The 16,396-nt window shown below is 29.5% G+C and overlaps 3 protein-coding genes across 13 annotated transcripts; all 3 read right to left on the reverse strand.

Annotated features, from left to right (window-relative positions):
* Positions 1–203: 203 nt before the first annotated feature.
* Positions 204–4,253, reverse strand: LOC103576377 (thymosin beta). Of its 2 annotated transcripts, XM_008556573.2 has the most exons (6): positions 3,963–4,253; positions 1,837–1,985; positions 1,635–1,748; positions 1,370–1,483; positions 982–1,095; positions 204–913 (listed from the first exon to the last, which is right to left on the reverse strand). In XM_008556573.2, the coding sequence occupies exons 2-6, from the start codon at positions 1,973–1,975 to the stop codon at positions 885–887; spliced, it is 510 nt and encodes a 169-aa protein (XP_008554795.2). In that variant the 5' UTR covers positions 1,976–1,985; positions 3,963–4,253; the 3' UTR covers positions 204–884. The 2 variants fall into 2 exon arrangements, with proteins under 2 accessions (XP_008554795.2, XP_014299646.2); XM_014444160.2 differs by lacking the exon at positions 1,635–1,748 and having other exon boundaries at positions 3,963–4,252.
* An 828-nt stretch (positions 4,254–5,081) lies between these two features.
* LOC103576378 (serine-arginine protein 55) lies at positions 5,082–14,306 on the reverse strand. 10 transcript variants are annotated; one of them, XM_014444164.2, is made up of 12 exons: positions 14,056–14,306; positions 12,199–12,325; positions 11,938–12,008; positions 11,297–11,377; positions 10,626–10,649; positions 10,405–10,461; positions 10,125–10,194; positions 6,559–6,632; positions 6,242–6,430; positions 6,035–6,160; positions 5,852–5,962; positions 5,082–5,768 (listed from the first exon to the last, which is right to left on the reverse strand). In XM_014444164.2, the coding sequence occupies exons 2-12, from the start codon at positions 12,322–12,324 to the stop codon at positions 5,627–5,629; spliced, it is 1,071 nt and encodes a 356-aa protein (XP_014299650.1). In that variant the 5' UTR covers position 12,325; positions 14,056–14,306; the 3' UTR covers positions 5,082–5,626. The 10 variants fall into 10 exon arrangements, with proteins under 10 accessions (XP_014299650.1, XP_014299648.1, XP_014299651.1 ...); XM_014444162.2 differs by lacking the exon at positions 11,297–11,377 and adding an exon at positions 11,172–11,267 and having other exon boundaries at positions 14,056–14,304; XM_014444165.2 differs by lacking the exon at positions 12,199–12,325 and adding an exon at positions 12,369–12,492 and having other exon boundaries at positions 14,056–14,303.
* A 1,258-nt stretch (positions 14,307–15,564) lies between these two features.
* On the reverse strand, positions 15,565–16,017 carry LOC106694071 (small lysine-rich protein 1). The gene is made up of 2 exons (XM_014444146.2): positions 15,938–16,017; positions 15,565–15,869 (listed from the first exon to the last, which is right to left on the reverse strand). The coding sequence occupies exon 2, from the start codon at positions 15,847–15,849 to the stop codon at positions 15,565–15,567; it is 285 nt and encodes a 94-aa protein (XP_014299632.1). The 5' UTR covers positions 15,850–15,869; positions 15,938–16,017.
* Between the last annotated feature and the right edge of the window lie 379 nt (positions 16,018–16,396).

Genomic DNA, 16,396 nt, shown 5'->3' on the forward strand with positions numbered 1-16,396 from the left:
ATTATTTTTAATCCGCGGGAAATTTGAATTTAAATAAAGTAATTAAGTATTGTCTTGTATATATTTATAAATTAGTGACAATATATGTGATATTTTTGTTGTTGCACCCACGGTAAACTGTAAAATATAAATTTTTATTGCGTATATTTATTATTTATAATCCGCGGGAAATTTGAATTTAAATAAAATAAAATAAAAAACAATTAAGTATAAAGAGATTTTTATTTACTGAAATTACTTTAGCATAGGACATGTGTATATAAATGTTGATAAAAAAGTACAATAGCCTGTTATATATATTTATAAAATATCATTCTTACAAAAGTATCTTGAGGTTTTAAATCTATACCACACAGATCGTATACGTCTGCAATATGTGTAAAAAATATTTACGTGTCACTTTAGCTTACAAAAGTTATAAAAAACCAAGTAAATTATGATATTTAAAGGTAATAAACGTTGACAGCTTTATAGTTTCGTTAAATTAATATAACTCTATATATATTGGTAATGAAAATTCCGCGGCTATCACATGCAAATATACGATAGTTTTTTTTCTGATTTAATTGCACCAACTCATTGGAATAAATACTGGCCCAATGGTAGCTCAGTAATATAATAAGCCTACCCCATTATATATGAGTGTGTTTATATTATTATTATTATTTATAATTTTAATTTATAAGCAAATTTTATGAAATTTTAATTCTCGCAGACATGTTTTCATTTTTTTTAAATTATTACACACTTCATTGCAAAGTAACACATGTAATATTATTAATATTAATATTATTATTATTATTGTTATTAATATTTATATTTAATAATAAATTTAAAAGAATAGTTGAGATTTGCCGATTCGATGCCGATGTACTGGGCATCATTTAGGCCGAAACTTTTTCAGCGTCGATAGCTGGAATAAATTAAATTTATAATTAATTATTTATCAATTTCAATAAGATTTTTAATTATTTTACTTACTCTCTTTGGTTGGTAATACATTTTTCTCCGTAGTTTCGGCGTGTTTCAATTTACTTGGGTCAAAGTTCTCGATCCCGGAAATAAATTGCTGCTTTCCTTTTTCTTGCTCGATTGCTAATTAGTAAAAAAAATTCATTAATTATTAATAATAATAATTACAGACTTCATAAGAGCGTAAAAAGTTTTTTACTACATCCGATATAAAAATTTTAAAATAAGAATTTAATCTTGAATTTTTTTTTACGCCCTTATAGTTTGTGGAGTAGGTACCGGTTACCATAAGGGCGTTTTTTTACGTTCTTATAATTCTCTAGCGTGAAAAGGGCGTAAAATTGTCTGTGAAATCTGTCACCAGTAACGCGATATTGTGGGTTGTGTTAATAGTTACCGGTTTTATCAGGAAGTGGATTTTTTTCATTGGTCTCAGTGTGCTTCAACTTCGTAGGATCGAATTTCTCGATACCAGCGATTAGAGTCTGCTGATTTTTCTCCGCAGCAACATCTAGATGACAAAAACACTAGATAAGTTTTTTAAAAAATGGCAAAAATTAAAAACCCAAAGCCAATGTTGCCGATTAACCAAGCCACCATAAAAACCATCACCATGGACTGATCTAGTATGAACTAAATACCATTAGATTAACAATCTGTACCTATAGCATTGGGCAAAATAATTTTTTCTTTAGTATCAGCGTGCTTGAGTTTGTTGGTTTCAAAATTTTCCACGCCGTGGATTAAATCCGAATGTTGACGTTCTTGTCTCACATCTGTCATATTTGTTTAGCCGTTTAATTAAAATGATTATCCAGGATCATCAATAATAATTATTTAAATTAAAGTTAGTAATCAACAAACCTTCAGCAGAGGGTAAGACATTCTTGATAAAAGTCTCAGCCTTTTTCATGCAATCGTGTTTGAATCCTTCGAGCTCGCTCTTCAAATCCATCGAGACCTTCGGCAAGTCTTTCAATGATGGGCTGACTGCGTTCGACATTTTAATTACTCTGCAATTATAATTAAAAAATAATAAATGTAAAATATAAAGAGGAAATAACGGAGCACTAGACTGTTCCGTGTCTGCCGATTCTATGTCATGTCCAAGATTTTAGCTCCGTTCTACAGATCGCCTCTGCTCATTATCCTTCACTATCCTACACACTATATATCTATATTTGTACATATATATATATGAACAAATACATATTTATCTCCACACGTTTCAAAGTAACGGGTACGGAGTAAATTAATTTATTTATTAAGACTTTATATAGACTTTTAAAAATTATAATATCCTATTTATATATTTATATAATTTCATATATATTATATCATTTATAAATATACTATCGAATAAGTTATATATTTTTATATTACATAGAGCGGGGATTTATCATCGGGCCTTATATGTTTGAAACTGTATGCCTTTATATGGACAATTCGAATGAGGTCGACGTGTATATATATATAAATATATATATATACAGTAACTGTTGAATGTAAATACAGTAGGCTTCAATAAAATAATGAATGTACTTGAACTAGTGTAAGAAAGATTTTTTTAACCGGCACCAGAACCGGAGATCAAGAGACTGGAGATAAATTTTCATTAATAAAATGAATTGTTTATTTATATGTATATGTATAATGAATAAGAGCACATAGCAAGGTTTTGAGTTTGGATATTATTATCGACGCGTGTGACCATGACGGTTAACGAACTTTTGTGTGCGGAGATCCGCCAGTTTTATGTTTTGTTACAGAGAATTTAATCGACCGGTTGTGTTAAATTCAACACACGCTTGTAGATTCCTTTATTTGTTGTCTGATTCGATGAATCAACATCTATATAAATTTATATACCAAGTATTGTATTGTATTGTGGAGAATAAAGTATTGAAAACTTTGAAAATCGTTTATTGATTTTACGATTATTTTTTATTGCAATTGATTTTGAAGATGATACACTAAAAAAAAAATATTTTGAAAAATTGCACTTATAGTTTTTTCAATTTCCTACATGTGCATTTTTTTAGATTTTTTTTCTTTAAATATTTTATTTGTAAAAAAAAATCCAAAAATTTGTAATTGTCAGCGAACTTTAGAATCATAAAAAAATATCAAGTTTTTTGCTCTTTAATTTAAAATGTTTACTATAATTATGTAATAAAAATAATTATCGATAAGTGAATTAAATAATATGTGTAAGTATTGTCAGTTGACCCTAAAATATCAATACAAGGGGAATATATATTGTATTGTATTATATATTATATATAACGTATCAGTAAATGTAATGCGTATTACTCCGAGCAGTTCATCTTGTAGCTATGCGTCATCGCAATATCCTATATATTTTACTGTTATAAAATAATTCCCATACAATTTGCCATCAAGCAATTTTAAATTTAAAAAAAACAAATAAAAGTCATTTGCAATTTTTTTTTAGACCGTGAAAATTTGCAACGGCAGCAGTTTTACAGAGGAATAAAAGCGTAACGATAAAAAATGAGCTGTTGTTTAATTCATTAAATATAATGAAATTTTTGCTGAACAAGTTGTTTTTTTGTTTTAAATAAAATATCATATTTTATTTATATATTTATTATATTTGTAACTGAGTTTCCTGTGGTGGTGCATCGTTTTCAACCACGCCCTTGTCTCCAGACCGATATTTTTTCGACAAAACGGAGCCGAGTCAAACATCTGCCATAAAAATATATATACATATATATATATATATATATACATACATATTTATAAATTTTTAAATAAATTATCGCAACAAATTATATGTTGCAATTGTAATTGATAAATTTATTACGATTCATTGAACTCTGCATATGTCAAGTAATTAGTTTAAATAAATTTGAATTTAAATTCAAAATTCAAAATTTTTAATTTTAAATTTTTACCACTAAAATTAATTAACAATTTCCTGCAACTAAATAAATTTTTTTTAATTTCCAAAAAAAAATACTGACCTGTCAAAAATTAACAATTCAAAAATTTATTACAATTTACTTTTTTATCGATTTTAAAGTTCGATAATTTATTTACTATTTTTTTTTTTTTTTTTTTTTTTTTTATATATAAAAGTATAAATTTATAAAATTTATATTAACACTTTTTAACTCTGAGCTGTACACAGGATGGGAAAACACTGAATGTATTTGGGGTCTTTGGTACACTCGGCGACTCTCTACTCTGTACAATGGATGTGTCAGTGATGTTATATATATGTAAATATATATGTTTGTGTCTGTGTGGTAGCTGTAAATGTCTGCTTAGTTCACTTGGATACCATGGAGCCACATATATATGAAGTATGGGTTGGTTTGCTTCAGTACATCCTCCCCCCACGTATTCCGAATGTGCAGCTGCCAATTGGAGTGCGAGCTGGCCCCCACCTCACACAAAATTTCATATATTTTTTTAAAATTAAACATCCCTCCTTTGCTATTTCGTACTTCCCATACTATTCTGCTTCTGCCCCATAAAAAAAAGACCGACGTCTGATGTGTCACTACCCTAGTCATATCCTGTGCCCTGTGCGCAGTTGCCCTCGTCCTTTTTTTGCTTTCGCAAATTCTCTTCTATAAATACAAATTGTTAAATTACCCGAGGCCTGACACCCGCCTGCGCAGTTAAATTATTGTTGTTTTTTATACTTCTTTTATTACTCATACTCTATTATATTTAAATGTTAAGATAAGAATGGACGTATGCTGATAAAATAAATATTTAAATAATAATCATATTATTTATTTTACGGAAATAATTCAATGACTCATTCTCGTTGGATTTAAATGTTTATTATTTACGAAATATATCATACTGACTTTGCTGCCTAATTTTTATAAATTTAATTAATTAATCAAGTTTTGGATTTTTTTATGCGTCCTTGTGACTTCCGGTACCAATCCCAGGTCACGAGAGCGTAAAAAAAATTCAAATTTAATAGAATTTGTATTTTTAAATTTCTGAATAAAAAAAATCATAAGCCTGCGGCGCAATATGAATATTTAAAAATAATAAACATGTTATTTATGACTGTCATATTTTTAAAGTGGGAAGTAATAAAATTTAAATTAAAAAAAAAATTAAATACAATTGATTTTTATTGATAAATTTAACTTTTAATTAAATACAGATATTACGTATTACTTAATTAATGTTAATCAAGAGTATATACAAAAAAAATTGGTCGTTTAAATGATCAAGTTTTTTCTCCCAAATTAAAGTATGAAAAAACGGACAAATATAAAACTTTTAAATGCCTATACAATACTTAATTATTGTATTATTATCATTATTTTTTATTAATTATAAATCTTTGTCAAATTGAACTCTAGTCGAAAAAAAAAAATAAATTATTTATAGTGATTGAAAAAAAAATCTAAGGAAAAGTAATAGCCATTTGTTTAGTAAACTCGTAGATGTAATTAATTACAAGTTTTATAATGAATTCCTGTTAGCCAGATTACATCAGTACACTCATCACAACAATAATTATTTATTGATAAACAAAAATATATTGTAATAGGCTTAATTCTAGTGTGTAATTTTAAATGATCCTGTTTTAAATTTATATTTTAATTATTTTAATGTTTTACTTTTTAGTTATCAGAATATAAAAATTTTAAGTTCAATCTTCTTTGTCTTTATTACTTTGAGGTGACTTGTCACCGTTCATTGGAGATCGTGAGCGGCTATGACTCTTGCTGTGTTTGCTTTCTGATCGGGATCTGGATCTGTCACCTCGTGAACGCTCGCGGCTTGAACGTTCTCTGGAAAAAATAATATTTTTGTAAAATGAATATCTACAGGCAGAAAGTATGATAATATATATGATAAGACAGAGTTAACGTACTTGGAAGGTGATTTGGCTTTTGATTTAGACTGTGATCGTGATTTAGACCTCTCAGTTTTAGATCTAGAGCGTGATCTAGACTTTGACTTCGACTTTGAACGATCTCTTGATCTAGAAAAAATAATTTGATGTTAAGAAAAAAATAATAAAATAAAAAAGAAAAAGCAATTAATAAATACTCACTTGGACTTGGAATGTGAACGGCTGCGTTCAGGAGATTTAGACTTGGATTTTGATTTTGATTTAGAGTGCGCTCTTGACTTGGAACGGCTGCTACGACGGCTGCGGCTACGAGAGCTACGACGGCTTCTGCAATAGTAATTATTATTGTTATTAATACTAACAATTGGAAAAAAAGTAGTTTGTGGAAATAATGGGAAGATAAATTACCGTGAGCGAGAGCGTGAACGGCGACGTGAACGAGAACGTGATCGAGAACGGGATCTAGAGCTTGACGACCGGGAACGACGTCCTCTCCTCTTATCTTCAATCAGATGAATTCTTCGGCCATTTAATTCAGTGTCATCCAGCTTGTCGATGGCATTCTTTAGGTCTGAGTATGTTGCGAATTCCACAACTCTGTAATAAATTCAAATGTTAATTTACATTTGCAATTTATATTTATAAAAAACTTTAAAAAAAAATTACAGGATTTTTAGAAAATCAAATACTTTTTTATTATTAAAAAAAAAAAAATAAATAATTACCCTTCATTTCGACGTTGCTTGTGGGCGTCAGCGTATGTAACTTCACCAGCTTGTCTCATATAATCTTTCAAATCCTGAGCATGACGTAAAAAAAAAAAAAAAGTAATTAATCAGCAATGTACATAAGTAATTATAAAAATATAAATAAATAATTATTTGATATTGAACTATAAATTTGTAGTACTAATCTACTTGTTCCGAGGATTTGATAACGAATGTGCACTTAGATATTTGGCTCTCTTGATTCTTCAATTTAATATTGAGTTTCATTATCTCATTAATATTAATTATTATTATTATTATTATTTTTAATAAACATAAAAATATGTCGTGCAATGTGCCCGAATTTAGTTATAATACGCAATTCAACTTTTCTTTAAATGCAAACCAATCCAATAGAAAAAGTAAACAGATTTTGATTTAAAAAAAAAGAAAAAAAAAAAAAATAATTAATTTACGAATATATTTAACATGCAATAGAACTTTAGTCTACATTACAAAATTAACAAAATATATTTTAAATAAATAATAAATAACCCAGCAATGAAAGAACTTAAGAGTAGAGATAAAGATCAAGAGATTCCATGTAATGCCAGTGGATTGGTAATTAATCCAGAGCGATGTCCATAAGCCGCGTTGTCCAGTAAAAATTATCAATAATTATTTAATCCCTTGATAAATTTTCTCATATCCGAAACGCCTCTTGGCTCTATCGTTATCCTTTAAATCCTCCATCGTATCAATCAATCAGACTTGGATATTTATGGGTCATGTTTGTGTGGGTACCAGGTACGGCTTTATTCCAGAGCACTTGTAATTGATTGTTTGATTAATCATTTCTTCATTTTTCATCTTCATCATCATCATCCATAGATCATCAAGTCCTGATTGCAATTCTGCAGTTTAATTAAATCCTTTGTCATTTTGAAATTAAAATTCATTCGTTGTTTCATTTTTTTAAATTTCACTGTCGAAAAATAACATTTCCCGATAGGCGTAAAGTAATTGCTCAAGGTCTTGCATTGTCAAGAAAAGTTGATTTTAATCACGAATTATAAAAAAATAATTAAATCTATTATTATTAGACAAATTGTTGAGGAGAGTTTGCACCCGAGTGAACAAATTTAATTGTAAGAGACCCAGTACCTGATCAGGGAATTAGTTTCCTCTCTGATCAGGTACTGAGACTTCTTCCGTACAGTATACAAAGAAATTGTAAAAATGTTTATTATAACCGAATATAAATTTTAAAGCTGCTAAAAAATAATCAGCAAACTCTTCTCAATAAATAAAAACTCCTAATTTCGAGCACAGTATATACATATATGTATAAGATATTAGTTTTCTACAAAAGTATTACGCAGATAAGAAGTGGATTAATTGTTTATTTAAATATTTCAATATTTTCAGATGTGTGTATCGTTGTCAATATTTAATAGTAAGGATAATCACCATAATAAATCACCATTGCTAAACAATAAAAAACAAATACCTGTTAAAAAATGATTGTGCACAGTAATAATTATTGTTAATAGTATAGTTTATATGTATACTTATATTTATATATATCTATATGTTTAAAGATATAGATATAACAATAATAATAATGATGATTAAAACCTATATCTAAAAGAACACTCGGTTAAGGTGACGCATTTACCTTAGGCCCAGGCACCACCTTGTTTACAGACACAGAGAGAAAGGCCAGACACACGACGTTTGGTCAGTGGGGGTCGAACGGATCGGATCTGAGGCACCTCAAGCGGATGCTCAAGACTTTGCACCACCGGTTTCCCTTCTCATGGGGATGCCTCGCTGTTTGGTTTGCTTTCATTTAATAGACGATGATACCGCACACTAGCAGCCGTGTAGTAGTTGATAATGATAACAATTACAACAACAACAACAACAACAACATCAACAATAATTGCGATGTCGGTTCAATATTTTATTATTTTCTTCTTTCAATTACGATATATTTTTATATATATGTATATATTATCGTTAATAAAGGTACTGGTTTAATTACATGGGTAATTATAAGGGAAAATGATTGATGTGGTGACGGTGCAGATGATTAGTGAGGAGTGATTGGAAATGTGAGTGATGATGTAATGGCTGGAGTTAAGAGTTATCAAGGTGATGAGATGATAATGACAAATATAATAATAATATATTGTTGTGATGGATTTAAATGAAGCAGCGTTTGACAAGAACTCGTGGACTGTTATTGACATCCAGTAGGATGTCAACTATGGAGAGACAATAATGATCGTCTCTATCCCTGGGACAGGTGGCGAAGCTGCGGTGCGGGTGGTATACCTGGTGCCAGTATGCCTTGGTCTTTATTTAATATTTAAATATATATTCTGATAATCTTTGATCCTTCGTGATGCGGTACCCTGGTTGTTTATATTAACTCTGGCACCACTTGATCACAAGCTCGGGCCCGCCTCATCTCACGTGAATCTCGTCATCTCTTAATCGAACATCATCAGTATATTGGCCCTACCGTCCCGGTCACACCTCCACGGCGAAGAGGACATGGCTCTTCGGAAAGAACATGAATTTTATTGTTTTTTTTTAAATTCCCAACTGCTGACCGAACGTAAATAAAATTTAAAACAAGTTAATAGTAATAATTATTAAAACAAAGAGATAACGGTTGCTACGACAAATTTAACTAACGTTTCAACAAATTATATGACTTTCAAATAAATTGCGAGATATATACGAGTATATACTGAGCAACAAAAAAGAAATTTTAAAACTGCAACGACATACATTTAATGTAAATTGATCAAGTAAGACTTGGCTACCAAATACATTTATTCCCAGTGGTCATTTCTCTCAATGGAACTCTTGGGTTATTTATTCTGGGACCTGTCCAATCAGTGTCTGAGTTTAATACTCCGTTAATTGAAACTCGGGCGGTCATAGTGCTGCGTCCTGGTATTTCCCACAATCTCCATGGCTCCATGGCTTTTGGATCTCCACAAGTCATCTGGACCACATCTCTGATGGTAATTGTCAACATCTTTATCTCTGTATTCAATAAATCGACTGTTCAATCAGTATCGAGTTAACCTTCGATGGATCATCGGTTCCATGTCCTGGCATGGCTCAGGTTATCATTTATTCTTTAGATAAATTTATTTTCTCCGGTCTTGTGCACTCTGACACAGACTTTCATAGTTTTCAAGTATCATCCAATCTCAATTTACTTTAAAATAGTCTAGAAAAAAATGTATTTTACTTTTTTATTCCAGGATCTTACTTGATCAAAATGTACATCGATTATCATTGCGGTGATAAGGGAGCTAATCTTATAAATTAACTGAGGAAAAAACAATTTATTTAATTTAAAAATAAAATTTTTATGTTGATTTAATTTATGAAATCACGGTTAAATAAATAATTTATTTCTTTTACTTTTTATCGTCATCGTGCATTGCTGTCTTTTTTTTTTTTCAACAATTTTATAGTTACCCGACACGAATTTACAAGAGATAAATAAATGAAAAGTATTTAAAAATATAAATTTAAAATTTATGACTGTGACTTACCTGCCAGCTTACGCGGCTTGAAAGATTTTCCACTGTCAGACGGTACTCGGTTCGGGTCGGTGGTCCATATCTGTACAAAAAAATAATTATTAATAATATTGAAATTTAATTGATTTATTTGATAAGAAAGAAAATTTAAAAGCTGATAGAGATTTTGATTTTAATGAAGTGAAGAAAAAAAATTTAATTTAGAGATTAAAATTGACAGTGAATTTAAATTGATAGAAGAAAATGTATAGCAGTAGAAAGAAATAGATAATGTTGATTAATATTTATATACCTGGGCAATGATTGCTTGTAGCTAGATGCAGTCCTTGTGTTTCTGTTCACACTATCTCTGCAAAAAGGGATTTTATGTGAACAGAAATAACGGATAGATGGCTAAACCTCCGGCAAATAACTACAGACCAGCACTCATTGCTCAAGCACACAATCATCAATCATCTATTCAACCAAATCAAATCTACTCATTTAATAAATTAATCCAGCTATTGATCATACCTGTCGTGCCGCATATCGTCTCGGCTGCAACAAACAAGACCAATTTTTCTATTAGAAACTTTTACATCTTTGATTGCCTAGCTTCTAATCTTTCAGACTCTAATTCATTTTAGATTTCAATTACAGCAAAAGTAACACGATACTCAAGTTAGCCGTTTAAACGATAAATTATCAAAAAAAAAAATATTTAAAAAAAATTCCAAAAATTATACGTCAGCCAACTTCAGGATCTTAAAGTAATTAGACCAAGACTGATTTTATTTTGTTCATTAAAAAAAAAAAAAAAAAAAAAAAATAAATAAATAAAAATAAAAATAAAAAAAATATGGACATAGAATTTAATTACAACCCTGACTCTACTAATTATTCAATGATTGAGACCCATAATAAATGCCAAAGGTTTGCACATCGTCGCTCCAGTTATTTATGCCATTAGCACACAATAATCATCAGTTACTTAAATAAATACTGATATGTCTATCAATAAGTATATAAATAAAAAAAAAAAAAATAAAAAAAAAAAAAAAAAAAAATTGCTTGTCTTACGCAGATCGTCTCGAGTCCCCATAACCACCACGGGAGTCACCATAGCGCCACTGGTCACTACCCCTAGGTGTTCCCCGGGCCCTCTCTACAGTAATTCTGTAACAAGACACATTGGATATGCTTACTTGTCTCTCCAGGAGCGTGAGCGTCCGTAGCCACGGTCGCCTCGCCTCCCTGAAACACCCCGTGCTATCTCGACCGCCACTCTGAAACACACCCAACAAAACCCCGCCTAAGTCCTCGACTGTTTTTACTAAAATATTTTCTTATTTGCTTTTTTTTCCCATTACTCCACTCTCGCCTCATACGCTTACGTTTACTTTATTAATTTTTATTATCGACATTATACCCAAAATCCACGTTTTTTTTTTAATTTTAAATTTACAATAACAATTAAAATAAAAAAAAAATGTGTTAATTATAATAAAAATAAAATCCGTGAGTATTATTATTTATAAATTAAAAATAAAAATAAAGTTAATGAAAAAAAAAAAAATAATAAATAAATAATAACACGAATACATTCGGGGAATTGATGGTAGTCGTTCAAAATGGCGGTAAAGTTTATGGATGTCAAAAAATATTGTATATTCGTCAAGCACGTTAATTTATAAAAAAAAAATCATGCCTACGTTATACACGTATGTCAATAATAATAACAATAATAATACATTTATATCTCATTAATAAATATAAATACATACATACATACAAACAGCATATGTATATATATTATTAATTGAAATAAAAATGTATGTACACGTACCTTTCGCCTAGTAATTCTTTACCATTCAGCTCGTAGACTGCGTCGTCAGCATCTCTGTAGTCATCGAATTCCTGTAACAATAATAATAAACATTAACCAGGTGATTCAGGCTCGTTAAAACAATCATTAAATTTATAATTATAATATATAATATATAAATATATGTATATATTAGTGGTGCTATCGGTGGCATTTAAATTTCCCGCGTTTTTACCAGACCCCAATTTCGTTCGTTTTTTTTTTTTAACTTCAAATACTCACGACAAAGCCATAGCCGTTCTTGATGAGAACATCACGGAAACGGCCGTATCCTCTGAAAAATCTCTCAAGGTCTCTTTCCCTTGTCCCGTATGGAAGGCCACCGACATAGACCCTTGTCCCTACCATGCTGTAAAAAAAAAAAGAAACAATTGAACGATTTTACAACTTACCACAAAAGCATATCCATTCTTCATAGCGACCTCCTTGATTCTACCATATTTCCGGAAGAACTTCTCAAGGTCGCGCTCTCGCACCCGGTATGTTAAGCCGCCAACGAATACTCGGGTGTTCATTCTTAAAGGAAAATATAAAAAACACCTTACATAACAGGCCTAACAACCTGCCCTTTGTTTATTTTTATTTTATCATATCAATTACTATTATCATTGTGATAACAGTAATCAATTATAAACTAATACTATTTAATATCAAGTCAGTACCACTTTGTTTGGGTACCGGCAGATGTTTACAGTTATCATTACCCTGATTTCAAAAATTTTATCTAATCATCGACGTTATCAGTTTAATTTTATCACAATCAATAAGTTCTGGGTTTTACACAGATACAATCTATCGATTTTTTAAATCAGGGTATTGGATTCCTTTGATTAAATTCAAATACTATTAATATTTATTGTTAATTTTAAAAATTTAAATTGATGCCTGTATACATCTGACGGTAAAGCTTTTAATCAATGGTCTTTAGTCTAATGAAATTAAATACGATAATTTTTTTTTTACTATTCAAATTAACCACGTGAGCTATTAACAGCTATTGTCAGTCATTAGTACTCAGCGACTTTAATTTCAAAATAAAATTTAATTACTTTATTAATTATTTAAGGAAATCCTCAACTCAATGCGCTATTGCTACGGCTATTGTTATCATTTGTTATCACGGTGGAATAATAATTACCTTGCATTTATTCAATGGAAATATTAATTATTTATGATCCTAAAGTCAGCAGACAATCAACTATTTTTTAATTTTTAAAGATAAAAAAAAAAAAAGAAAAATATGCACATGTAGAAAATTTTAAAAACTACAGGTGCATTTTTTTGATATATTGAAAAAAAAAAAAATAAATAAATAAATAAAATTAGTCGGCTAATTTCAATAACGTAAATTATTATACTGGAGTTAGCCGGCGTCTAATAACTTTTGGATTTTTTTTTTGAACAATAAATTATAAAAAAAAATATTTGAAAAAATTGCACCTACAGTTTATTAAATTTTCTATATGAGCATATTTTTATATCTATTTTTTTTTTTTTTAAATTAAGTCGTTGAAGAAAAAAATTCAAAAATTTTGAAGTGTGCTAACTTCAGGATCATAAATTATTTACCAGAAAAACAAGATGAGAAATAATTAATAAAATAATAATTATTGCGGAGTAAAAAACTTTGAATTTTATTTTTATCAAAATAAGGAGATTAAAAAAAAATTATTTTTTGTTTCTTTATCAATGAAATTTGATTTCGTAATAAATTATCAACTGATAGAAGTTACTGGACGCTTGAAAAAAATAATGGATGCTAATGAGTGTGTGGATGACAATTAGCAATTTTTTCAATTTCAGAAATAAATAAAATGTAAGCAGAGTAAAAATTTAAAAATGCGTATTTGAATTTTCAAAAAATCAGTACGCGCATTTTTATAAATTTAATTATTTATTTAAAATTTAAAAATTGTTTCATGTCTAATACACGCACTCACTCGATGCCAATGATTTTAATGATAATTATAAACAGCAAAAATTAGCTGTCTAGCCACGGGTATTTATTTATATATTTATTCATCTTCATTTTTGGTAAATTATTATTTAAATAATTAATTGTAAATAATTAATGCTTACCTGGTTGTTTATTGATCAGTCTCTGTAACTTTTAACGCCGAAAATAAAATTTTTTAGTTAAATAAAAAAAAAATATACTTGTTTACGTGACGGTAAAAGTAAATTGTTACAAATTTAAACAATAATAAGTAATAGCAAAGTAACTATTGCTACAAGACACGTATGAGTACAGTTGATTATGATAAACGAGGCTTATGCAAAATGGCTATCGCATCACCATGTAATCCCAATGGTAATAACGGAAATATACGGGGTCAACATGACTAAATTCATGGCCCGCAAACTCGAACCCGGACGTGATGAGTGCTCACAGCGCCACGATGCCTCCCATCAACGTGTCAGACTTTCGTTGGTATTCAAATTTACCGCCAAAATTTTATTTGCGACTGATAGGGTTTCTGTTGGTTTTATTGGTTTTGTAGATGCATTAGATGGTCTCTAGTTCAAGTGACATTAATTTTATTTTATTGATAAGTTTCGTATTTGTATTTTTAAAAGTAGCTGTCAAATGGAGTAATGGAAAATTTTGCCGGCTTCGTCTGGGCTCGAGTCTTGATCTGACATGCGCATGATTGAAAAATAAAAAAATGGATCCGAAACCTATGTCCTGGAGTCAGAGATCAAGTTTCTGAGGATTGATTCAAAAATACTCTAGCTCTATCTCTCACTATATGGCAGCGCTTGGCTAAAGCTAGAGCTAGAGCATTTTCAAATGCACCCACAAATAAATTTTAATAAAATTATTCAATTTCAATTTTGAAATTTCGCGCCAAGTTGGCGCTACTGTCGTCGCTGCAGTCATATGCAACGTTCAATTTTTTCTAAAGTGGGGGGCATATGGAAATAAACCCTATAATGATAACCATTCCTATATAATATATGTGAAATATTCCCATAATGCCAAAAGATTTTGTTTAAAGTAAATTTGGATATTTGAATTTTTAGGAAATTTTATGAGGGATTAGGTTATTAATAACACAATATTATTCAAAAATTTATTAACATCACAGTAATGAATCAAAATACTAAATCAAAAATATTAAATATTGTCACAATGTAGTATTGCATTTACAATATAAGCATCGAAACAGGCATTTGTCACTCTGAATATATCTAACCAGGAACAGCACACCAGGTTGGGTGCAATCTAATAGCGAGCACTGAACTACTTCCGCTGCTGCTGCCTAGTACTACAACTTCCTCTCCTCCATATTTATCTTTTCTCCCAAAAAATTTTTCTCTTATAAATAAAAAGACAATAATAATAATCATAATATTAATAATAATAATAATAATAATTAATAAATTGATTACTGGCCAAAAATTTTTATAAATTTAAATAAATGGCGGCTAAATTTAAATTATCGTAGAATTTTAAATAAATAAATTTTACTAAATCATTTTTTATTTTTTAACGAGTCATTTTACACGTTAATTATTATAAGTTAGTACATTATAATTAGATGTCATAAAAATAATAATTATGAAATGAATAATGATAATTGGGCACTATTTTTTACCCTTTTTCTTTTTCTTCTTTTGGGCTTCTGGCCATGGGAATCCGCGACATTTCAAAACGTCCATTATATTATGACAAGTATAGTACGCATTTTCCATCACCTCTTCATTGAAAATGTCCATTGTAAATCTCGATTTACCTCCACTTCGTTTAGTTTTTTTCGAACCTTTTCCTCCATTATTATTAGCTGCCGTAGTAGCTGCTGCTCCAGGTTTAGCTGTTGTACTGCCATTGTTACTGCCATTTCTTTTTTTACTTTTTCCCTGACCTGGCATTTGTGATATTTATTCCATACCTCAATAAATAATAACATGACAGCTTAATAAAAGAATTATCAAATAATTAGTATTTGAAAATACTTACGGTATTTTTGTTTTTAATCTCTCAGAAATAAAATTCGTCAATATATATTCATATATATTATATCAATATGTAAAAGTTTGTATTATTGTTACATCGATAATTTTTAAATCAGTAAAATAAATAATCTGGAACTTGCGTAAATGAAACTCCATGGCGCGAAAATTTAAAATCAAACTAAAAAATTTTTCGTGAAATATCTGAAGTGATTGCGCACCATTGACTTTTTTTGAAATTTCAAACTAAAAAAATCACCCAAAATAATTTAAACTGATGATAAAAACGTAAAACTAAAAGCATTTATTTAAAAATTTTTAAAATTTTGAATTTCGCGCTATTAGTTTCCTCAATAATGTCGGGGGCGCTGTCGAGATATCGTCCCAGCAAAAGTCTGGGATTGGCTCCTACTACAATTTTTTCCCCACCACCGCAATGTTTAGAGTTGCGCATGCGCAGTCCATC

Source organism: Microplitis demolitor, chromosome 4 (genome assembly GCF_026212275.2).
Source record: "Microplitis demolitor isolate Queensland-Clemson2020A chromosome 4, iyMicDemo2.1a, whole genome shotgun sequence".
Taxonomy (NCBI): domain Eukaryota; kingdom Metazoa; phylum Arthropoda; class Insecta; order Hymenoptera; family Braconidae; genus Microplitis; species Microplitis demolitor.

Excerpts from the sequence above, each read along its gene's own strand:
- LOC106694071 (XM_014444146.2), bottom strand. The coding sequence starts at position 15,849 with ATGCCAGGTCAGGGAAAAAGTAAAAAAAGAAATGGCAGTAACAATGGC.
- LOC103576378 (XM_014444162.2), bottom strand. The coding sequence starts at position 12,324 with ATGGTAGGGACAAGGGTCTATGTCGGTGGCCTTCCATACGGGACAAGG. Across the intron at positions 12,009-12,198 it reads AGAACGGCTATGGCTTTGTC|GAATTCGATGACTACAGAGA; the intron begins GTGAGTATTTGA and ends TTATTGTTACAG. Across the intron at positions 11,268-11,937 it reads AAAGAATTACTAGGCGAAAG|AATTACTGTAGAGAGGGCCC; the intron begins GTACGTGTACAT and ends GTCTTGTTACAG.
- LOC103576377 (XM_008556573.2), bottom strand. The coding sequence starts at position 1,975 with ATGTCGAACGCAGTCAGCCCATCATTGAAAGACTTGCCGAAGGTCTCG. Across the intron at positions 1,749-1,836 it reads TGTCTTACCCTCTGCTGAAG|ATGTGAGACAAGAACGTCAA; the intron begins GTTTGTTGATTA and ends CAAATATGACAG. Across the intron at positions 1,484-1,634 it reads TATTTTGCCCAATGCTATAG|ATGTTGCTGCGGAGAAAAAT; the intron begins GTACAGATTGTT and ends TTTGTCATCTAG.